General features: G+C 35.0%; 1 protein-coding gene and 1 pseudogene across 1 annotated transcript; one reads left to right on the top strand and one right to left on the bottom strand.

Moving 5' to 3' along the window:
* Positions 1-7,080: 7,080 nt before the first annotated feature.
* On the top strand, positions 7,081-9,912 carry LOC125852837 (putative late blight resistance protein homolog R1B-23). Its single transcript, XM_049532520.1, has 2 exons — positions 7,081-7,137; positions 7,765-9,912. Exons 1-2 carry the CDS (start codon positions 7,081-7,083, stop codon positions 9,910-9,912), a joined length of 2,205 nt encoding a protein of 734 aa, XP_049388477.1.
* A 1,213-nt stretch (positions 9,913-11,125) lies between these two features.
* On the bottom strand, positions 11,126-13,853 carry LOC125852836 (amino acid transporter AVT1I-like; annotated as a pseudogene).
* Positions 13,854-17,813: the final 3,960 nt, after the last annotated feature.

The raw sequence follows: 17,813 nt of genomic DNA, 5'->3' as shown, positions 1-17,813 counted from the left end.
AATCTATTGACAATAAATTATATTACTGTATTTGTGTGGATCATTATACCAAATACACCTGGCTTTACACATTAAGAAATAAAAGTGAGGTTACTAACCTTTTGCAGAACTTTCAAGCATTAATCGAACGTCGATTTAATACGAAAGTTCTTTCTCTCTATACAGATGGTGGTGGCGAATATAAAAGCCTTGATCCGTACCTAAGATCTCAGGGTATTGAACATCTTGTATCTCCTCCATACACCCCCCAAAGAGTTGCTCTTGCTGAACGTCGTCACAGGCATATTATTGAGACGGCCAGAACCTTACTTCATGAGGCATCCCTTCCATCGACTCTTTGGTCTTTTGCCTGTCAACATGCGGCTTATCTCATAAATCTTTTGCCTACCCCACATTTACAAAATAAATCACCGTTTCAACTATTGTTTGGTCAAGATCCGGATTACAATTCTTTAAAAATCTTTGGGTGTCTCTGCTATCCCTGGCTCAAACCTTATTCCAAAAATAAATTAGAGCCCCGATCAACACCCTGTGTATATTTAGGTTTCTCTTTACTTCATCATTGTCATCAATGTTTTGATCCAAAATCTTCTAAAATCTATTTATCTCGTGATGTGAATTTTTTTGAAAACAATTTTCCTTACCAAAATATTTTTTCAAATGTTTCTTCAACTTGTATAACACTTGCGTGGGAAGGTTCAACTGCAACAAACCTAACACCATCCAATATTTTTTCTCCTCCTATTAGCCACGACTTACTGAGTCCCATACTTATCCCGAAGGCAGGTACCACCAACGCTCACAAAGACACTGTCTCCTCTGCTTGCGCTCCAACATAATCTGCATCTCCAGGTACGTCTTCTCCTTCTCCTCCACACCCCATTGCCCCTCCTGATCACACTGATACCCCGTCTTATCCCCCGTTGCCTCAATCATCAGTTTTTCCAATTGTGTACAGCCGCCGAAACAAAACAATTTCATCTATTGGACAAAACTCCGTTGCCCATCCCACTGCCTCAATTCCCCTACGACCTTCTCCTGAACCTGTTCAAGTCACAGAACCTCCGCAACCTTCTCTTCCTCCACCAACTCGTGTTGTGACCTGCTCCCAGCACAACATTCACAAACCAAAACCATCCTTGACTTTCTGGCTCACTTATCCCCCACCATCACCCCTACTAGCTTCAAACACGCTAACAAACACCCAGAGTGGCAGAGAGCCATGAAAAGTGAATTTGATGCATTATTGAACAATCAGACATGGGAATTGGTACCACATGACCCCACAAAAAACATTGTTTCTTGCAAATGGTTATACAGGTTAAAACGGAAATCTGATGGGACAATCGAACGCTACAAGGCTTGACTTGTTGCAAAGGGGTTTACACAATGTCCTGGAGTTGACTACCATGCCACATTTAGTCCAGTTGTCAAACCAACTACTGTGCGCTTGGTGCTCTCAATTGTTGTCCATCAGAATTGGCCCCTTCGCCAACTTGATGTCAACAACGCGTTCTTGCAGGGTCGTTTAGAAGAAGAAGTGTACATGGTCCAACCTCCGGGTTTTGCAGACGTGCAGTTCCCCTCCCATATCTGTCGTCTAAAGAAAGCCATCTATGGACTCAAGCAAGCCCCTCAGGCATGGTACAATGAACTCAAGACGTTCCTTCTGTATCTGGGATTTGTCAAGTCAGAATCTGATGCCTCACTTTTCATTCGCAAAGTGTCGAACAACATTTTGTACGCCCTAGTTTATGTGGATGATATCATCATCACAGGGAATCACCACTCCGAGGTAAATCAGGCTATAGCTTCTCTTGCTGAACGTTTTTCCATCAAAGATCTTGGGAATCTACACTTCTTCCTTGGAATTGAGGTGCTCCGTACTGCCAAAGGTATTACCTTATCACAGTTTAACTACATAAATGAAATTCTCTCTGAAGAAAACATGCAAGACTGCAATTCGGCAAAAACCCCAATGAGTACCACTGACATGCCTCACCTAAATGATGGTAAGCAACCAACTGATGCCACTCGTTACAAAAGAGTTCTTGGAAAACTACAGTACTTATCTTTTACTCGTCCGGATATCAACTTCTCTGTAAATAAATTGTCTCAATTTATGCATTCCCCATCTGAAGTTCACTGGAAAGCACTCAAACGAGTACTCAGGTATCTCCAAGGCACAATTCAGCTTGCTCTTCACATTCAAAGAGATAATGATTTCAAGCTACACATGTACTCTGATGCGGATTGGGCTGGAGATGTAAGTGATCGAGCTTCCACTACTGGATACATATTTTTTTAGGCCAAAATCCTGTGAGCTGGTCCTCCAATAAACAAAAAACAATTGCTCGCTCATCAACTGAAGCAGAGTATCGTGCTGTAGCAAGTGCACTTGCTGAAACCAACTGGGTGACAAATCTGCTAAAAGAACTACATGTTTCACTTCCCCAAGCACCAACCATTTACTGTGACAATGTGGGTGCAACTTATCTGTGTGCAAATCTAGAACACGAGTCCAAAGATCTCTATGCAACTCTTGCTCAGCATACCCGAAGAACGATCTTATGATTTCCAGGTCTTCTTTCACCTTCTTAATTTCTTCTTTTATCAAAGCAACTGAAGAAGCATTGGAATCGACCAAGTCTTTTAAGTTTGTGAGTAGAAAAGTCATGAAAAGCGGTCCATCACTCATGGGGAAGCAGAGCTGAGATAAGTCTGCACGGGCTTTCAAGAAAACATTCTTGAGATCTTCCTTCAGGAGTTCAATATTTTCCAATAAGTTTAGACCTGCACAGCTTGTTACATTCATATTGTCTTCACTCGTTGTTTTCTCCTCTAAGTTGCGAACAAGAATGGTTATCTCCTCGATAAGTGCCTCAACAACTTCCAAGAGAAGAAATAATTTGTCATGATGAATAATGTCCTTGGACACATCATAAAGAATAATGAATAGGAACTCTATCATGACATGAATGTTTCGAGATGTGGTGCTAGGAGTAATAATATTAGTCACGTGCTCTTGTAGATGAATCAGATATTCTATAAGAAGATCTGGATAGGCTTCTTGGAGCAGCTTAATGAGGCGTCCAACTTCTTCGGACTTTGAAGCTTTCAAATATGTACAACATATGCGCATAACATCCAGTGAAACCGGAATTATATTCAAAAGTCCATGGACTATATTGGAATTGACTTGAGAGACTGCAAGTTCATTGTCATATTTTTCATCTGTTTTATAAAGTTGACAAGACAAAAGGATAAGACAGAAGTGTCCTACAGTCTCCGCCATAAGTTGAAACTGCGGTAAGACAGGCGATAGACATATTCGATTGTCTCATACTCAATGCCACCATTTACTTTCAGAGCATAGAAATCTCTTAAATTGCCAAATGCATTCTGAAGAAGCTCATATTGAGTCATTGATGGGAAAATCAACTCAGCATGAACCTTGGGTAGGTTATGGAGATTCACAAGGAGCACGTCCAAAAGTTCAACCAACTGATCCTCAGTCATGGTGGCACTTGATTCAGAATGATGATGATCTGCGATTTTAGAACTTGTGATATTTTCAAGAAGGCGAGGAATGACATGATCTGTCAATTTAACCATTATGTCATCTCCACTACTCTGATTAAAAAGTGATTGAACCAGATCATGAACCTCATATGATATGCAAGACATTTCAACATTAGGACCATCCGACATGTAATAACATAGCTGTAAACATGCCAACAAAAATTTCAGCTTTTCAGTTTGATCAACAATTTGATCTTGTTCATTCTTTAACCTCTCTATGAAATCCTGAAGATCGACAATGTCCTCGCAAAGTACAACAGATGATACCTGCTAAAAGACCAAATGTGTATCAAAATTTTCAGTGCCTGCATAAGCTAAATGTTTGTCTTGTACTTTATATCAAAAAGCACAAGAGTTAGATTTCTCAGAAAGTCACTCAACTAATGAAAATTGTTCCAAAAAGTCAAAAAATACATCCATTAAAATCACTTTACTGACCCGCTCCATGACCCGGCTAACTACCTTTTTTTAATATAACAGAACTCCATCCTATAAAACCTTCAAATTAAACATAACGACAACAACATACCCAGTGTAATCCCACAAATGGGGTCAGGGGAGGGTAGAGTGTACGCAGACCTTACTAATATCTATTTACTCGGCAATTCTTATCTTATCTTATCAACAACAACAAAATGTAATGTGCCTACAGTATTCGAGGCTATTCATCAACACATGAGGGATCGATCACATGTTTCAAAAATCTTTAACTTTCTTCTTAAAATGACTATGAGAAATCAAAGAGCAGTTCTTTAAATAAAAATCATGTTACTCTGGATGTAATCAATGAAGGGCGGAAATAAAAATAACGATAGTAGAATGGCAAGACAAACAAAACAAATAATCATCCAAGTCAATACAACAACAACAACAATACCCAGTGTAGTGGGATCTGAGGTTAGAGCGTACACAAACCTTACCCTTACCTCAAAAGTACAGAGACTGTTTCCAATAGATCCTCGTTCAAGGAAAACAATCCAACCCAAAAAAGGAAGTAGCCGAAATATAAGAAACAACAAACAATAACAAAAATAACAAACATAGCAAAAACTACAACAAAATAATATACTAATCGAGGTACAAGAAACAACATACCAATGAGTTGCTTGCTAATTTCTCTGTTTCTCCTTCATTTTCTTTTCCTATTTCCATGTATGCAATTCTCAAAATCTGAACAATTACTCTACTAATTAACACCACATCTGTCTAGCAAATATTAATTTGTAAAGAAGAAAGTATTAAAACCCAAATATTCTTCAATAATCATACCTTAAGGTTGAGAAAATGGTCCAATGATTAATAAATTGGTTAAAGACAAACTTGAAAGGCCACCTAATAGAAAGAAGATTTAAAAATTACTCTAATAATTCATTGACTTCTCAATTAAATTCTTTTTAATATTCCCTTATATATTACCTATGAGTTTTTATTTTTAGACATGATATTATGTCCTATTCTTTTATATATATTTAATTTTTAAGTCATCTCAAATTCCAAGCGAAAGGCCCCTAGTAAAATAGATTTGAAAAAAAGAACAGTAGAATATAAATTTAGTTTAAAACTAATGTAGGTAAATAATTTTTATATAACATAAAAATTGACTATATAAATATTTCATCAAGTCTTTACGATTAAAAGCACTTGTTCTGACTTTAAATAGAGGGCAAGCTATCATATTTCGAATAGTTAATTAAAGGGTAAAATCGAATCATTTTTTCAAGATCAATATAACTTACGTGCGCTTAAATCAATTTGATAAATTCAACTATAACAGATGATTTAGTATATAGAATTTAACTTATATAAACAAAAATTAAATCATTGATTCTTATAAGTTATAAAGATTATGTTCATAATCTAAGTTACATAAAGCAACATGTAACATCCGACAATTTAAAAATGAATATGAAGAAGCTTGAAATTTGGAAATAGTCATTTTTTGGAAAAATTTNTAAATTAATGACATAATACATAAATGTGCCATTTAACTTGGCCTCATTTCACATGTAGGCACTAATTTGTATTAAATTGAACAAGTAGACACATGAGTCCTACGTGACATAATACACATAGGACACCATGTAGGATGAAAATTGCCATGTAGGATGATTGCAGTTACTAAAGAACTTATATCTTATTAGGTATAAATTCGACTATTAAAAAATAAAAATTTAAGAATACATATCTACACATCTCAATTCGTCCCTATTTTTTTCATTTGAACACTTTAACTTGCAAAATGATCATCTTATGGGTCATGTTAGTATCAGGTGTCCACGAGACACAATAAGGATGAGTTGATGCACTGATGTCAATAGTATTTATATATCTTGATTATATATACAAATACTTTTAAAATAATTTTTTAAATCACTTACCGAACATAATTTAGTAAACAACCACTTATTTTATTAGAAAATATTTTCACATCATACCGGAACATCCAATTGGAATCAGAAAGCAAATTATGAAAATCTCAAAACAAGTGGAGTATAAATATTACTAATACCAAAAAAATAATAATATTAGATCAGATCTCAAAACATGTGTAGTATAAAATATTATATTTTTCGAAATTGATTATATAAACTTTAAATTGACAATTAATTTTCACAATGGATCAAACGAATCTCAATACAAGTGGAGTATATAATGAATATTATAAGGCAAGAGACGTGTATCGGTGTATATGACTTTCACAATTGATTATTAAGATGATATAAAATATTATATTTTCCACATTGATTACAGAGACTTGAAGATGACAATTAATTTACAAAGACTAAGATGATAATGTGTACTACTGCCTCCATCACGTGATAGTATTCGAATTTCGAGATTAAATGAGTTACTTTTTTAACCTAATTTTTCCATATATTTTTTAAATTATTATTTTATTATAATTTATAATATTTTTCACTTAATTTATAAATTAAAAGGTCAAATATTTGAAAATAAAAAAGTGCTATGTGATATCATGTTCGGAAATAATAATTTATATATAAGGGAGTAAAAATTATTTCCTCCGTCCACTTTTAATTGTTATGGTTTTCTTTTTTTGGAGTAAAACAACTTTGACTAACATTTTATGATCTATTTTTTCATCATATTGATATGCAAAATATTGCAATTTATAGTACCTTTCGTATAGTTTTTGAGTATCTAAATTTTTTGTTTAAATTATCGAATTAATGTAATCTAATTTAACTTTGAAAATTAGTCAAATTCACTTTCGAAAAATGCAATATGACAATTAAATGTGGACGGAGGGAGTAGTAGAGTAATTTTTTAAATCTTCTTTGGCCTTTCAAGTTTGTCTTTGGCCAAGTAATTATTTCAACTGCTTTTGTCCCATTTTGTCAACTTCAAGGTATGATTATTGAAGAATATTTGGGTGTTAATACTTTCTTCTTTACAAATTAATATTTTCTAGACATTTTTGGTGTTAATTAGAGACTAATTAGTAGAGTAATTGTTCAGATTTTGATAATTGCATACATGGAAATAGGAAAAGAAAATGAAGGAGAAATGGAGAAATTAGCAAGCAACTCATTGGTATGTTCTTGTACCTCGATTAGTATATTGTTTTGTTGTAGATTTTGTTTTGTTACTATCTGCTATTTTTGTTATTTTCTGTTGTTTCTTGTATCTTCGTTACGTCCTTTTGGGATTGCATGCTTAAGATTATTTTTCTTGAGCCGAGGATCTATCAGAAAAACTTTGAGGTAGGGGTAAGGTTTGCATACGCTCTATCCTCTTCAGATCCTACTTCGTGGGACTATACTGAATATGTTGTTGACTTGTTGTTGTTGTTGTTGTATTGACTTGGATGATTGTTTGTTTTGTTTATCTTGCTTTGATTACATTCAGAGTAACATGATATTTTATTAAAGAACTGCTCTTTGAGTTCTCATAGCAGTACTTTTATCTGTTTCATTTATTGTTGATAAAGTAAGATGAGAATTGCCGAGTATGCAGCTGTTGCTTACTAGTATGTTTTATTTGAAACAAAAGTAGGGGTAAGGTCGGCATACACACCACCTCCCTAGATAGATATGTTGTTGTCGTTATGTTTAAGTCAAGTACAGGACAAACATTTAGCTTATGCAGTAGGCTATTTTGAAGAAGGCCCTTTACGTTTGTGGCACTGAAGATTTTGATACACATTTGGTCTATTAGCAGGTATCATCTGTGGACAGTCTTAGAGAATCTCTGATTCATCTACAAGAGCACATGGTTAATGCTCTTACTCCTAGCGCTTCTACGTGTAACATTCATGTCATGATAGAGTTCCTATTGATTATTCTTTCTGATGTGCCCAAGGACGTTATTCGTCATGACAAATTGTTTGTTCTCCTGGCACGTGTTAGAGAACTTACCGAGGAGGTATTCGTTCTTTTTCGTAACTTAGAAGAGAATATGAATGAAGCAAGTGCTGCAAATCTAAACTTGCTGGAAAGTATTGAACTTCTCAAGGAAGATCTCAAGAATGATTTCTTAAAAGCCCGTGCAGCCTCGTCTCAGCTTCGCTTCCCCAGGAGTGATGGACCGCTCTTCATGACTCTTCTACTCACAAACTTAAAAGACTTGGTCAATTCCAATGCTTCTTCAGTTGCTTTGATAAAAAAACAAATTAAGCAGGTGAAGGAAGACCTGGAAATCATAAGATCGTTCTTCGGGTATGTTGAGCAAGAGTTGCATAGAGATCTTTGGACTCGTGTTCTAGATTTGGCATATGAGGCGGAACATGCCATTAAATCAATTCTTGCCCAAGATCATGGTCTATTACAACTCATCTTCATACTTCCTGATACGGTTGAAAAGATCAAGCTTGTCAAAAGAGAGGTACAAGAGAAGATCCCCAAGAGCAGTGGTATTATTGTTGCAAACACTCCCAACAAGCCGGTTGAAAGAAGTTCATCGAGTACAGTTGGTAAAATAATTGTAGGTTTTGTGGAGGAGATAGAGTGGATAATTAGGAAGCTCACCAGCGGACCAGCTGAGATAGATGTCATTTCCATAGTCGGCATGCCAGGGCTTGGAAAAACTACTTTGGCTTACAGAGTGTATAATGATAAGTCCATTGTTGATCATTTCGACGTTCGTGCTTGGTGCACAGTCGACCAGGAACGTAATGAGAAAAAGTTGTTGCAGAAAATTTTCAATGAAGTTATTGGTTTGAAAGAAAGATTCAGTGAGGATCATGCCATAGATGATGACATTGCTGATAAGCTGCGGAAACGACTATGTGGAAAGCGGTACCTTATTGTCTTGGATGACATGTGGGATACTGCAACATTGGATGAGCTAATGAGACCTTTTCCTGAATTTCAGAAAGGAAGCAGAGTGATTTTAACAAGTCGAAAAAAGGAAGTGGCTTTGCATGGAAAATGCCACAGTGATCCTCTTTATCTTCGATTGCTAAGATCAGAAGAAAGTTGGGAGTTATTAGAGAAAAGGGTATTCAGAGAAGAGCATTGCCCTGATGAACTTAAGGATGTTGGAGAAAAGATAGCTCGAAAGTGTGATGGGCTTCCTTTAGTACTTGATCTAATCGGTGGAGTCATTTCAAAGAAGGAAAAGAAAGAGGCTTTGTGGCATGAAGTTCTGAATAATTTGAGTTCCTTTATTTTTAAGGATGAAGAGGAAGTGGTGAAGGTTATACAATTAAGTTATGACCATTTGTCAGATCACGTAAAGCCGTGTTTGGTTTACCTTGCAAGTTATCCAAAGGACAAAGATATATGGATCCCTGAGTTGAAAGATTGGTTGATTTTTCAAGGACTTGTGGAGCAGATTGAGATGAAAAGTGCAGAAGAAGTAGTGAATGAGTTAATTTCCAGTAGCTTGGTAATATCTTTCGATAATTCTATTTTCAAAATTCATGATCTTGTGCATGACTTTTGTTATATAAAATCTAGAAACGAAAAGTTGTTTGACTTCATAAAATCTAGAAACGCTCCGTTTTCTTCTTCTTCTGGTGTGATGGCACAAGGAATTACCATTCGTTATGATCAACGTCTCTTTGATTTGGATGAAAATTTTGTGGTGTTTAATCCAGAAAAGAAGAATCCTTATGTTAAACACCTCCTCTCTCTGAAGGTCTTTAGCTCGAGGGTTTGTCTTCCCCTCAAGGGTCACCTAAAACATTTGAGGCTTCTCAAAAGTTTGGATTTGAAGGGCATAACATTGACAGATTCTTCGCTAAATGAAATCGGTATGCTCATTCATTTGAAGTACTTCATCATTCAGACTCAGGCTAACACTCTCCCTCCGTCATTTTCAAACCTCTGCAATCTAGAAACTCTGGTGGTGGATCACTCGAAGTGATTATACATGATACTATCACCTTGTTTATGGAGTCTTGCAAAGCTACGAGATGTACGGATGAATGGGGGTGCTCTCTTTGATCCAGGCATCACTGTGTTAGATGAGGACTCAAGGTTAGAAAATTTGAGAACATTATCTGAGCTCTACCTTCCCGGTTTAGAAGACACGGAGGATATTATTTTCAAAAGGTTTCCTAATCTTCAAAACCTTGAAGTCTGTATCGGACAACAACCAGATTGTTTAGCAGAGAAGATTTGTTTTCCAAGATTGGATGTCCTTAACAAACTTGAAAAACTCCATTTATCTGCTTCTTGGGGTTCATTCAGTGAATATACACATGGCTTCCCTTTGAGCTTGAAGATAATGAGGTTGCAATGGCTCGCTCTGACATCCGATACACTTTCAAGAATTGCTAGACAACCCAACCTTCAAGAACTAAGTCTAGTAGACGCAATCATCGATGAGGGGAAAGAATGGAACATGGAAGATGTCACCTTCCAGAATCTCAGATCTCTAAATTTGTTTAGGGTGGAATTTTCTGAATGGCAGGTTGATGCAGAGAAATCCTTTCCTGTGCTCGAGAAACTATGTATAACTACATGTGATAAGCTTATGGAGATCCCAGACAGTTTTGGAGATATTGCGTCATTAGAGCTTATCAAAGTATCGTTCAACCATCATCTTGGAAAGTCGATCTTAAATATTAAGAAATATGTTGAAGAAATGACCGGAGAAGACAAGCTTGACGTATACTACAATTGTAGAAAATGTGAGTATGAATACGAAATCATCAACTTCTTTCGTACATAAAAAATTCCTTTTTAGAAATGTTATTTTTTCATCCAATATTACTTTTAACTTATACAATATATGTTATGTGTTTTCCAATATTAGTTTTAACTTATACAATATATGTTCTTTGCAGGTCAGATCAGATCGAGCTAGCGCATACAAATTCTCAAGACATGTATGCCTTCTTCCAACATTAATAACTGTTTATCAAGTATAAACAGTGCTAGCTATCAGCACTTGTGTTCTTTATTATAACGGATGAGTTATTGTATGCGTGCTTGCTTTTCATTACTATGTATTAGTTGTAATCTACAAACCATTATTTAGCCCATCTTGACTTAGGACATGATTGAGCAACGACCTATTGATTCAGTCCATTCTGACCCATCCAAATTTTGTCCAAACCATTCATCTGTCACCTCTAGACATGACTAATAATGTTTTCCAAAGAAGTGTAAGTTCCAGATATGGCAACTGAAGAACCAAAAACATCGACACGGTAACGCCCAAAAGAGCGCCCGTAAATGTCATGACATATCCAAAGAATGGAACGGTTAACGCCACAATGACAGTGCTGATGACTAACAATGTTCTGATGAAGTAGCTTACGATAAATTTTCTCTTTCGTAATGGTAATTTATCTTCAATAGTTGTTGCAATTGGAGAGACGACAAGAGCATACTTTGTTATTGGATTAACGAGTGTTGTATATATCGCGATTTTTGAACAAATTATCCCGGTAGGGAGATTTAATGTTATTTGTGACATTAAATTTTGTCCATACATTAAGTACCCCATAGTTGGCACTGATCCATAGGTTATGGTGCTTAATATAAAGCACACAAATAAAACCTGTTTGACAAGAAAGAAAAAAAAAAGGATTTAAGTTATATATACGATGATCAAATAAAATATGTTTATAATTATTGGTGTAATATGACATGTAGGCTGTAGCAAAGGTATTTATAATTTAGTATGAGAAAATATGAAATGTCATTTTTTTTATAATTAGACATGATTATTTATCAATTGAAATGTCATCTGCCAGCTTCATATTCAATCAAATATTGAACAAAAATATTTTATTTATAAATTGAAAAGTTCTTGAATCTCACGCTAAGTTTTCTGTTCCGTATATTTTTGTGTCTTTCTGTATGTCTTTGTATTGTTTTGTTTATTTTTGTGGTTGGAGTACTTCTCTCCAACTTCCAAGTGTTGAAGCACTTTCTATGTGGCGCGGGAGTAATACTTCCTCTATCTCATTTTATGACGAACTTTTATATAATTTTTAATTTGTCGTTCCAAAAGAGATGTCATCAATTTTTCTATAACAGAAAAATAACATAACTTTGAATTTCCTTTTACGCCCTTCATGAAATGATATACAACCACAACTTTCAAAAAAATTATTTCCTTCTTTCTTAAGATTTATGTCTAGTCAAAAAGTAGGCATTATACATAAATATATCATTTAACTTGGCTTCAAATCACATTTATGCCCTTCAACTTTCAGTGTGCACAAATAGACACTTAAATTTGTATAAATTTGAACAAATAGACACGCATGTCCTACATGTCATTTTTTTTATCCTACGTGGTATCTTACGTGTATAATTCCATGTAGGACTCATGTGTCTACTTATTCAACTTTATACAAGTTTAAGTGCGTACTTGTGCATACCCAAAGTTGAAGGGCATAAACGTAAAATGAGGCCAAGTTAAAGGGCACATTTATGTATTATGCCCAGAAAGTACCACGTAAACTGAAACTAAAGTAATACATGTTTATCAATAAGATATTATCACCTTGGGAAATTGGCTCCTATCCTTCATGGAATTGCATATTGTTGGGAAAACAGCATGACCACAATAACAAAATGTATACATACTTACTGCACTTATCAATCCATCCCATCTCCAAATCACACCTTTTTATCCAAATCCAATACCATCAATTGCACCAACCCAAAATATTGAAAAAACCAAAACAATTGAAGCCAAAACTCCACCAATAGAAACATAAGCCAATAAGCCTAAACTTTTCAACCATGTTGTTGGCAATATTACAATAGCAACTAATAAAACAAATACTTCATATCCCTTCCAACAATTTTAACACAACCAACATGAACTTTTGCATTTGGGAATAATTTATGCAAATTGTCGCCCTCTAATATGAGGAACTAAATTGCAACAAAGTATAGTTCAAGATATAAGAAAATTGATATCAAGATTCTTCCTTTGTTACCAAAAGCAAATTCACCAATATTAGGATATGTATTGATTGATGATGAAACACTCATGTATTTTTGCAAAAGTTTTCCTGTGTAACAACATATAATTGCTACCAAAAAAAGTAGCATCAAACATAACCATCCTCCTTGTGAAAGTGCATAGGGTACTGATATTATTCCAATACCTATATGAAAGAAGAAAAAAAGAGTTCAAGTTTTTATGTAACGAGTTAGTGAATATTTATATAGTTAGATCATTTATAAGGTGACTACAGATAAATTAATTTATCTTTGTGATATACTCATAGGTAAGATGATAGAAATAATAATAAGTAACATAATTAAAATGTTTACTCTATAGGTGCATATAACTTCAATTAAATTATACAACAACATATCCAGCTACAAGTAGGGTCTGAAGAGGGTATTTGGTGTATATACAATATTATCCCTACCTTATGAGGGTAAAGAGGTTGTTTCCGCTACAGCCTTAACTCAAGTAAAGCATAACAAAACAAGAAGGAAAAAAGAATACCAGTAGCACCAACAAATAATACGATAACTGAAATAAAAGAAACATCATATAAAAATAAGAAGTATAAGAAAGTAGGCGGAAAAATACTAATACCATTGATAAAGGAAACTAGACAGCACGACTATCTACTAGCCTTTTTACACCAATTCACGACCTTCATGTCCTCCTATCTTGATTCTTGGATCAAATCTTCGATAAGATTATGACTTATTTCTACTTTTGGATGTGTCTTGAAAATAACAAAAAATAATGAGATGTTTACCTGATAATGCATTAATACCATTGAAACATGTTCTAAAGAAAGAGGTTCCTTTACTAGGCATCATAATTTGTGGAATCTGATTTTGAGACTCAATTTTCTCCACACTATGGGATTCCATATTTTTTTGAGTGCCAAAATTAACATCAAAATGCTAGTTTATATATTGGGTTTTGGCAAATATGTCTAGAATAAAAATATTCTATCTCTATATTTTTAGTTATTAATTCAAAACTCAATCAATAAAAAGCTAGATTCCCAAACTCATGGAGATGTAGGGGATGGCGTTCTGCGTAGGGGCGTTCAACCACTTGACGATAAGGAGAGGGTTCGTTGAAATATTTTCTATTTCACATCGTATTTCTCAGTCTTTTTAATAGCTTTAAAAAATTATGTATATTTTCGTATTTGAAAAAAAAAATTAATTTCTCGTTTGATTATTAATGACACTGTATTGTAATGATGCACTAAGAAGCGGGATTGACAAATTTCTAGATCAACAAGCTTATGAATTAATTAACACCCAAAAAAGTTTGTTCATCCTATAAGATAAGTTTTGACCCGCTAAAATTTTATTCTTGTATGCCTATTTATTTTGGTATTATTTTTTAAGAGAATTTTGTCCTATTTGGTCCCGGCCCTATTTCATCATATTCTTCTAAACGGATATCATCATTAAATTTAATTAACATTCTTTGTAAATATCTCTAAAATCTATAGCAGCTTTGGATCTAATGGCTATTTGTCACGCCCCGAGCCTACACCCTGGACGTGGCCGGCACTCGAAGACCATTGCTGATCCCCAAGTGAACCCTCATCCTGGCTGACTCCAAGCGGAAGACTAACTTAAGCATACTAGAGCTTAAAACTGAATAAGAGTTTATAAACTCAACTTTACAAATCTTTAACTCAAAAGAAAACTCTGTATAATAGAATATATATACAACTCGCCATAAAAGGCAACTTTAGTCTTCAAAACATTTAACAAAATAAATGAAAAGACTTCTGAAACTCTACTGTCTATCTATGAAGCCTCTAACTGATAAAGATGGAAGCCGGGACAAGACTCACGACCTCCTAACAACTGATACAACTGAAAGGTAAATGAAATCCTCCGGAAGCAAGGAGGCTTGTCATAGCTAATTGGAACTCTCGGATGTATCAGCGAATCTCCTGCTGATGATCCTGAATACCTGTGTCTGCATCATAAAAAGATGCAGGCCAAATGGCTCAGTACGTGTAATGTACGAGTATGTAAGCTGGAAAGCTAAACAACATAGGCTAGAAGAAAAACTGGAATAAACTGAATAACTTACCTCTTTTCAAATTTTCTCAACTCAAGGAATACTCAAAACTACTCACAACTCAAGGAATACTCAAAACTACTCAAACTTACTCAACTCAGAAGATAGATACTGGACTCAGAGACAGATACTCAACTCAAAGATACATACTCAACTCAAAGATAGATACTCAACTCAAAGATACTTAACTCAAGGATACTCGACTCTTGAATGACTGAACTCAATATAAAGCAATAAGACACATGCAATATATATATATATATAAAACTGGTAAAACATTATCAACAACTTAGTTCGTTAAGGATAAAACGATAATAAACTCAACTTTACTTATATAAAAGTAATATAACTTTTGTGGGAGGTTCTTTAACCGACAACCACCACTATGATCCTTAGTGATGATACAACGTTTTACCTCACGTTGCCCAAGGACCATCCTATACCTTGCCATCGATATAGGAAGCTAACTTTACTAAGTGGATCCACTAGCTTAACTTTACGTGATCATCTAAAAAGTATGATCCGTTTAATCCCATGTTGGCGCACGCTTCTTATGGAGAGTTGAGTTAATATGAACTCGTGTCCCCAATTCGGTGCTCAATACTACTCCCAAAAATACTTTGGCTCATGCTTTTAAAACAACTTCTTTCTTTAGTTTGAGATAATTACTCAAAGCTTAGCCCAAAGGCTCTTTTGGAATTAATGTTCCCTTTCTTTGCTCAAATGTGTAAAAACATTTATAAACTCTTAGGGAATACTTAGTCCCCTTATAACTTTTGTGAAATGAACTCAACTCTTTACTCTTGACTTTACTTGAAACTCTTAACTTTTGTCTTAACTTGAAACTCGATACTTTTGAGTTGACTTGAAACTCTTGACTTAACTAGGAACTCTACATTCTTTACTTAACTTGAAACTTGAGCCTTAAAAAGAAGTTAAAATGTTCAATGAAGACTCTTGGAAAGCCTTAAAGACTTGTTTTGACTTACTTACTTCTAAGCTTGACTTCACTTGACATGGAAACTAACTTCACTTGACTTTGAAACTAACTTCACTTGAATTGGAAACTAACTTCACTTGACTTTGATCCTAACTCGCCTTGAATTGGATTATGGATTCAAGGTGTATGATCACACATTTATGGATGAGTTTGGGCTGTTAAGATGTACCTTAAAGTATTGGAAACAACTATAAAACATAGGTACTTTACCAAGGAACATGTATGAAAAAGTGGGGAATGAAAGGTAAAGGGAAGGATTGGCGTCCTTGGCGCTCTAAGAGGCATGGGGCGCCAGCCCTCAACTTCAGAGGGGCCTGCTGGGCGTTCTGCCAGGTGCTCTGCCCCAAGGGGAAAAGTTCAGCATCCCTTTTTGGGGTGCGCTGGCTGGCGCGACAGCCCATCCCTTTTCCCCCAAAAATCTGATTGTTTTTCCCTTGTTTTTCCAACTGTAAACCCCTTAATTTCAAAGGTTCCAGCAGCAAACACTTGGGATCATAAACCCCTCAACTCAAAAACACAACTTGAAACATGTACTAAACCAGCAAGAAACTTCAGCAACACAACCACAAGAATTCAACAATCACAACCCAACAACTTCAACAACACAACCAATTTTTTCTCGGAAATAAAACGAGTTTGGCGTGTAGGGGAAAGAATCAACTCATCACTATGAACTCACATACCTGATTAGGGATCACCCTCGACGAAATCCACGATGATCTCCTTGCTTGATCTTCCCTTTCTCGTCTTCTTCTCCTCTTCTTTCTCTCTTACCTTCCAAACCCTAACTCTCACTCTTACTCTCACTCTTTAAAATGGGACAAAAATGATCCAAACATCAGTCTAACACCTCAATATAACCCACAAAAATGATTAGGGAAAATACCAAAATACCCTTAAAATTTTCGGACTAAGCAAACTGCCCTGTGCGACTGTGCCAACAGCCCAACTTCCAAAGGGCATAACTCACTTATACGAACTCGAAATCGAGCAAAATCGGTGGCGTTGGAAAGATCATTCCAAGGGCTTTCCATACATAACTGGAAATTCACCTAAATCATTCTGAGCTAGGAGTTACGACTGCTCAAAGTTGACCAAAAACTCACTTTTTTTTCCATACTTGAGCCAAATTTTCCAGATTTTTGGATTCTTTCCAAAAATGACTATTTCCAATTCAACTCGTCTTGGAACTCAATGTGCTACATCTAGGAACCTCAACTTAACACTCAAGAAATTTTATTCCTCGGAAAAATCTCACTCCACATGAAGGACGGCTCGAGTTTTAGTTCGAAAAAATTCTCTGGGGTGTTACATATTCCTAGTTAATAATTAGTGTACATTTAATTGCTCAATGCAACTCTTTCAATTCTTCTATTTATTTAGCAACGAAGAGACTTATTTCGTAAATTCAAAAGGGTCATTTTGATTTGATTCAATGCATGTTAAAGTAAAATACCAAGACATTAAATTGGTATAAAAAATTGAAAAATAAGTTAAAGAAGTTAAAACGAAACCAAAATATTGAATAGAGGACAATTTTAGGAAGATGAAAAAGCTAGCAATTTCAAGACACTGAATATAGGCTGCTGTAATTGTGTGATAATTAAAATATTATTCCTATTCAATCAGAGTAGATATTTTATTTATTACATTAGGGTGCAGTAATTGTGTAGCAATTTAAATATTACTACTAATTAGATTAGATATTTTTATTTATTAAATATTTTTATTTAGTAAAAGGGTAAAAGAGTAATTCAACTTTGAAAATTGAGCCTCC

This window comes from Solanum stenotomum, unplaced genomic scaffold (assembly GCF_019186545.1).
Source record: "Solanum stenotomum isolate F172 unplaced genomic scaffold, ASM1918654v1 scaffold6102, whole genome shotgun sequence".
NCBI lineage: Eukaryota > Viridiplantae > Streptophyta > Magnoliopsida > Solanales > Solanaceae > Solanum > Solanum stenotomum.
This window is presented reverse-complemented; position numbering and strand designations above follow the sequence as displayed.

What these genes read in the sequence shown, in the direction of transcription:
- LOC125852837 (XM_049532520.1), top strand. Translation starts at nt 7,081, where the DNA reads ATGGAAATAGGAAAAGAAAATGAAGGAGAAATGGAGAAATTAGCAAGC. An exon ending in AATTAGCAAGCAACTCATTG is followed by an intron (nt 7,138 to 7,764) that starts GTATGTTCTTGT and finishes GTCTATTAGCAG; the next exon opens with GTATCATCTGTGGACAGTCT.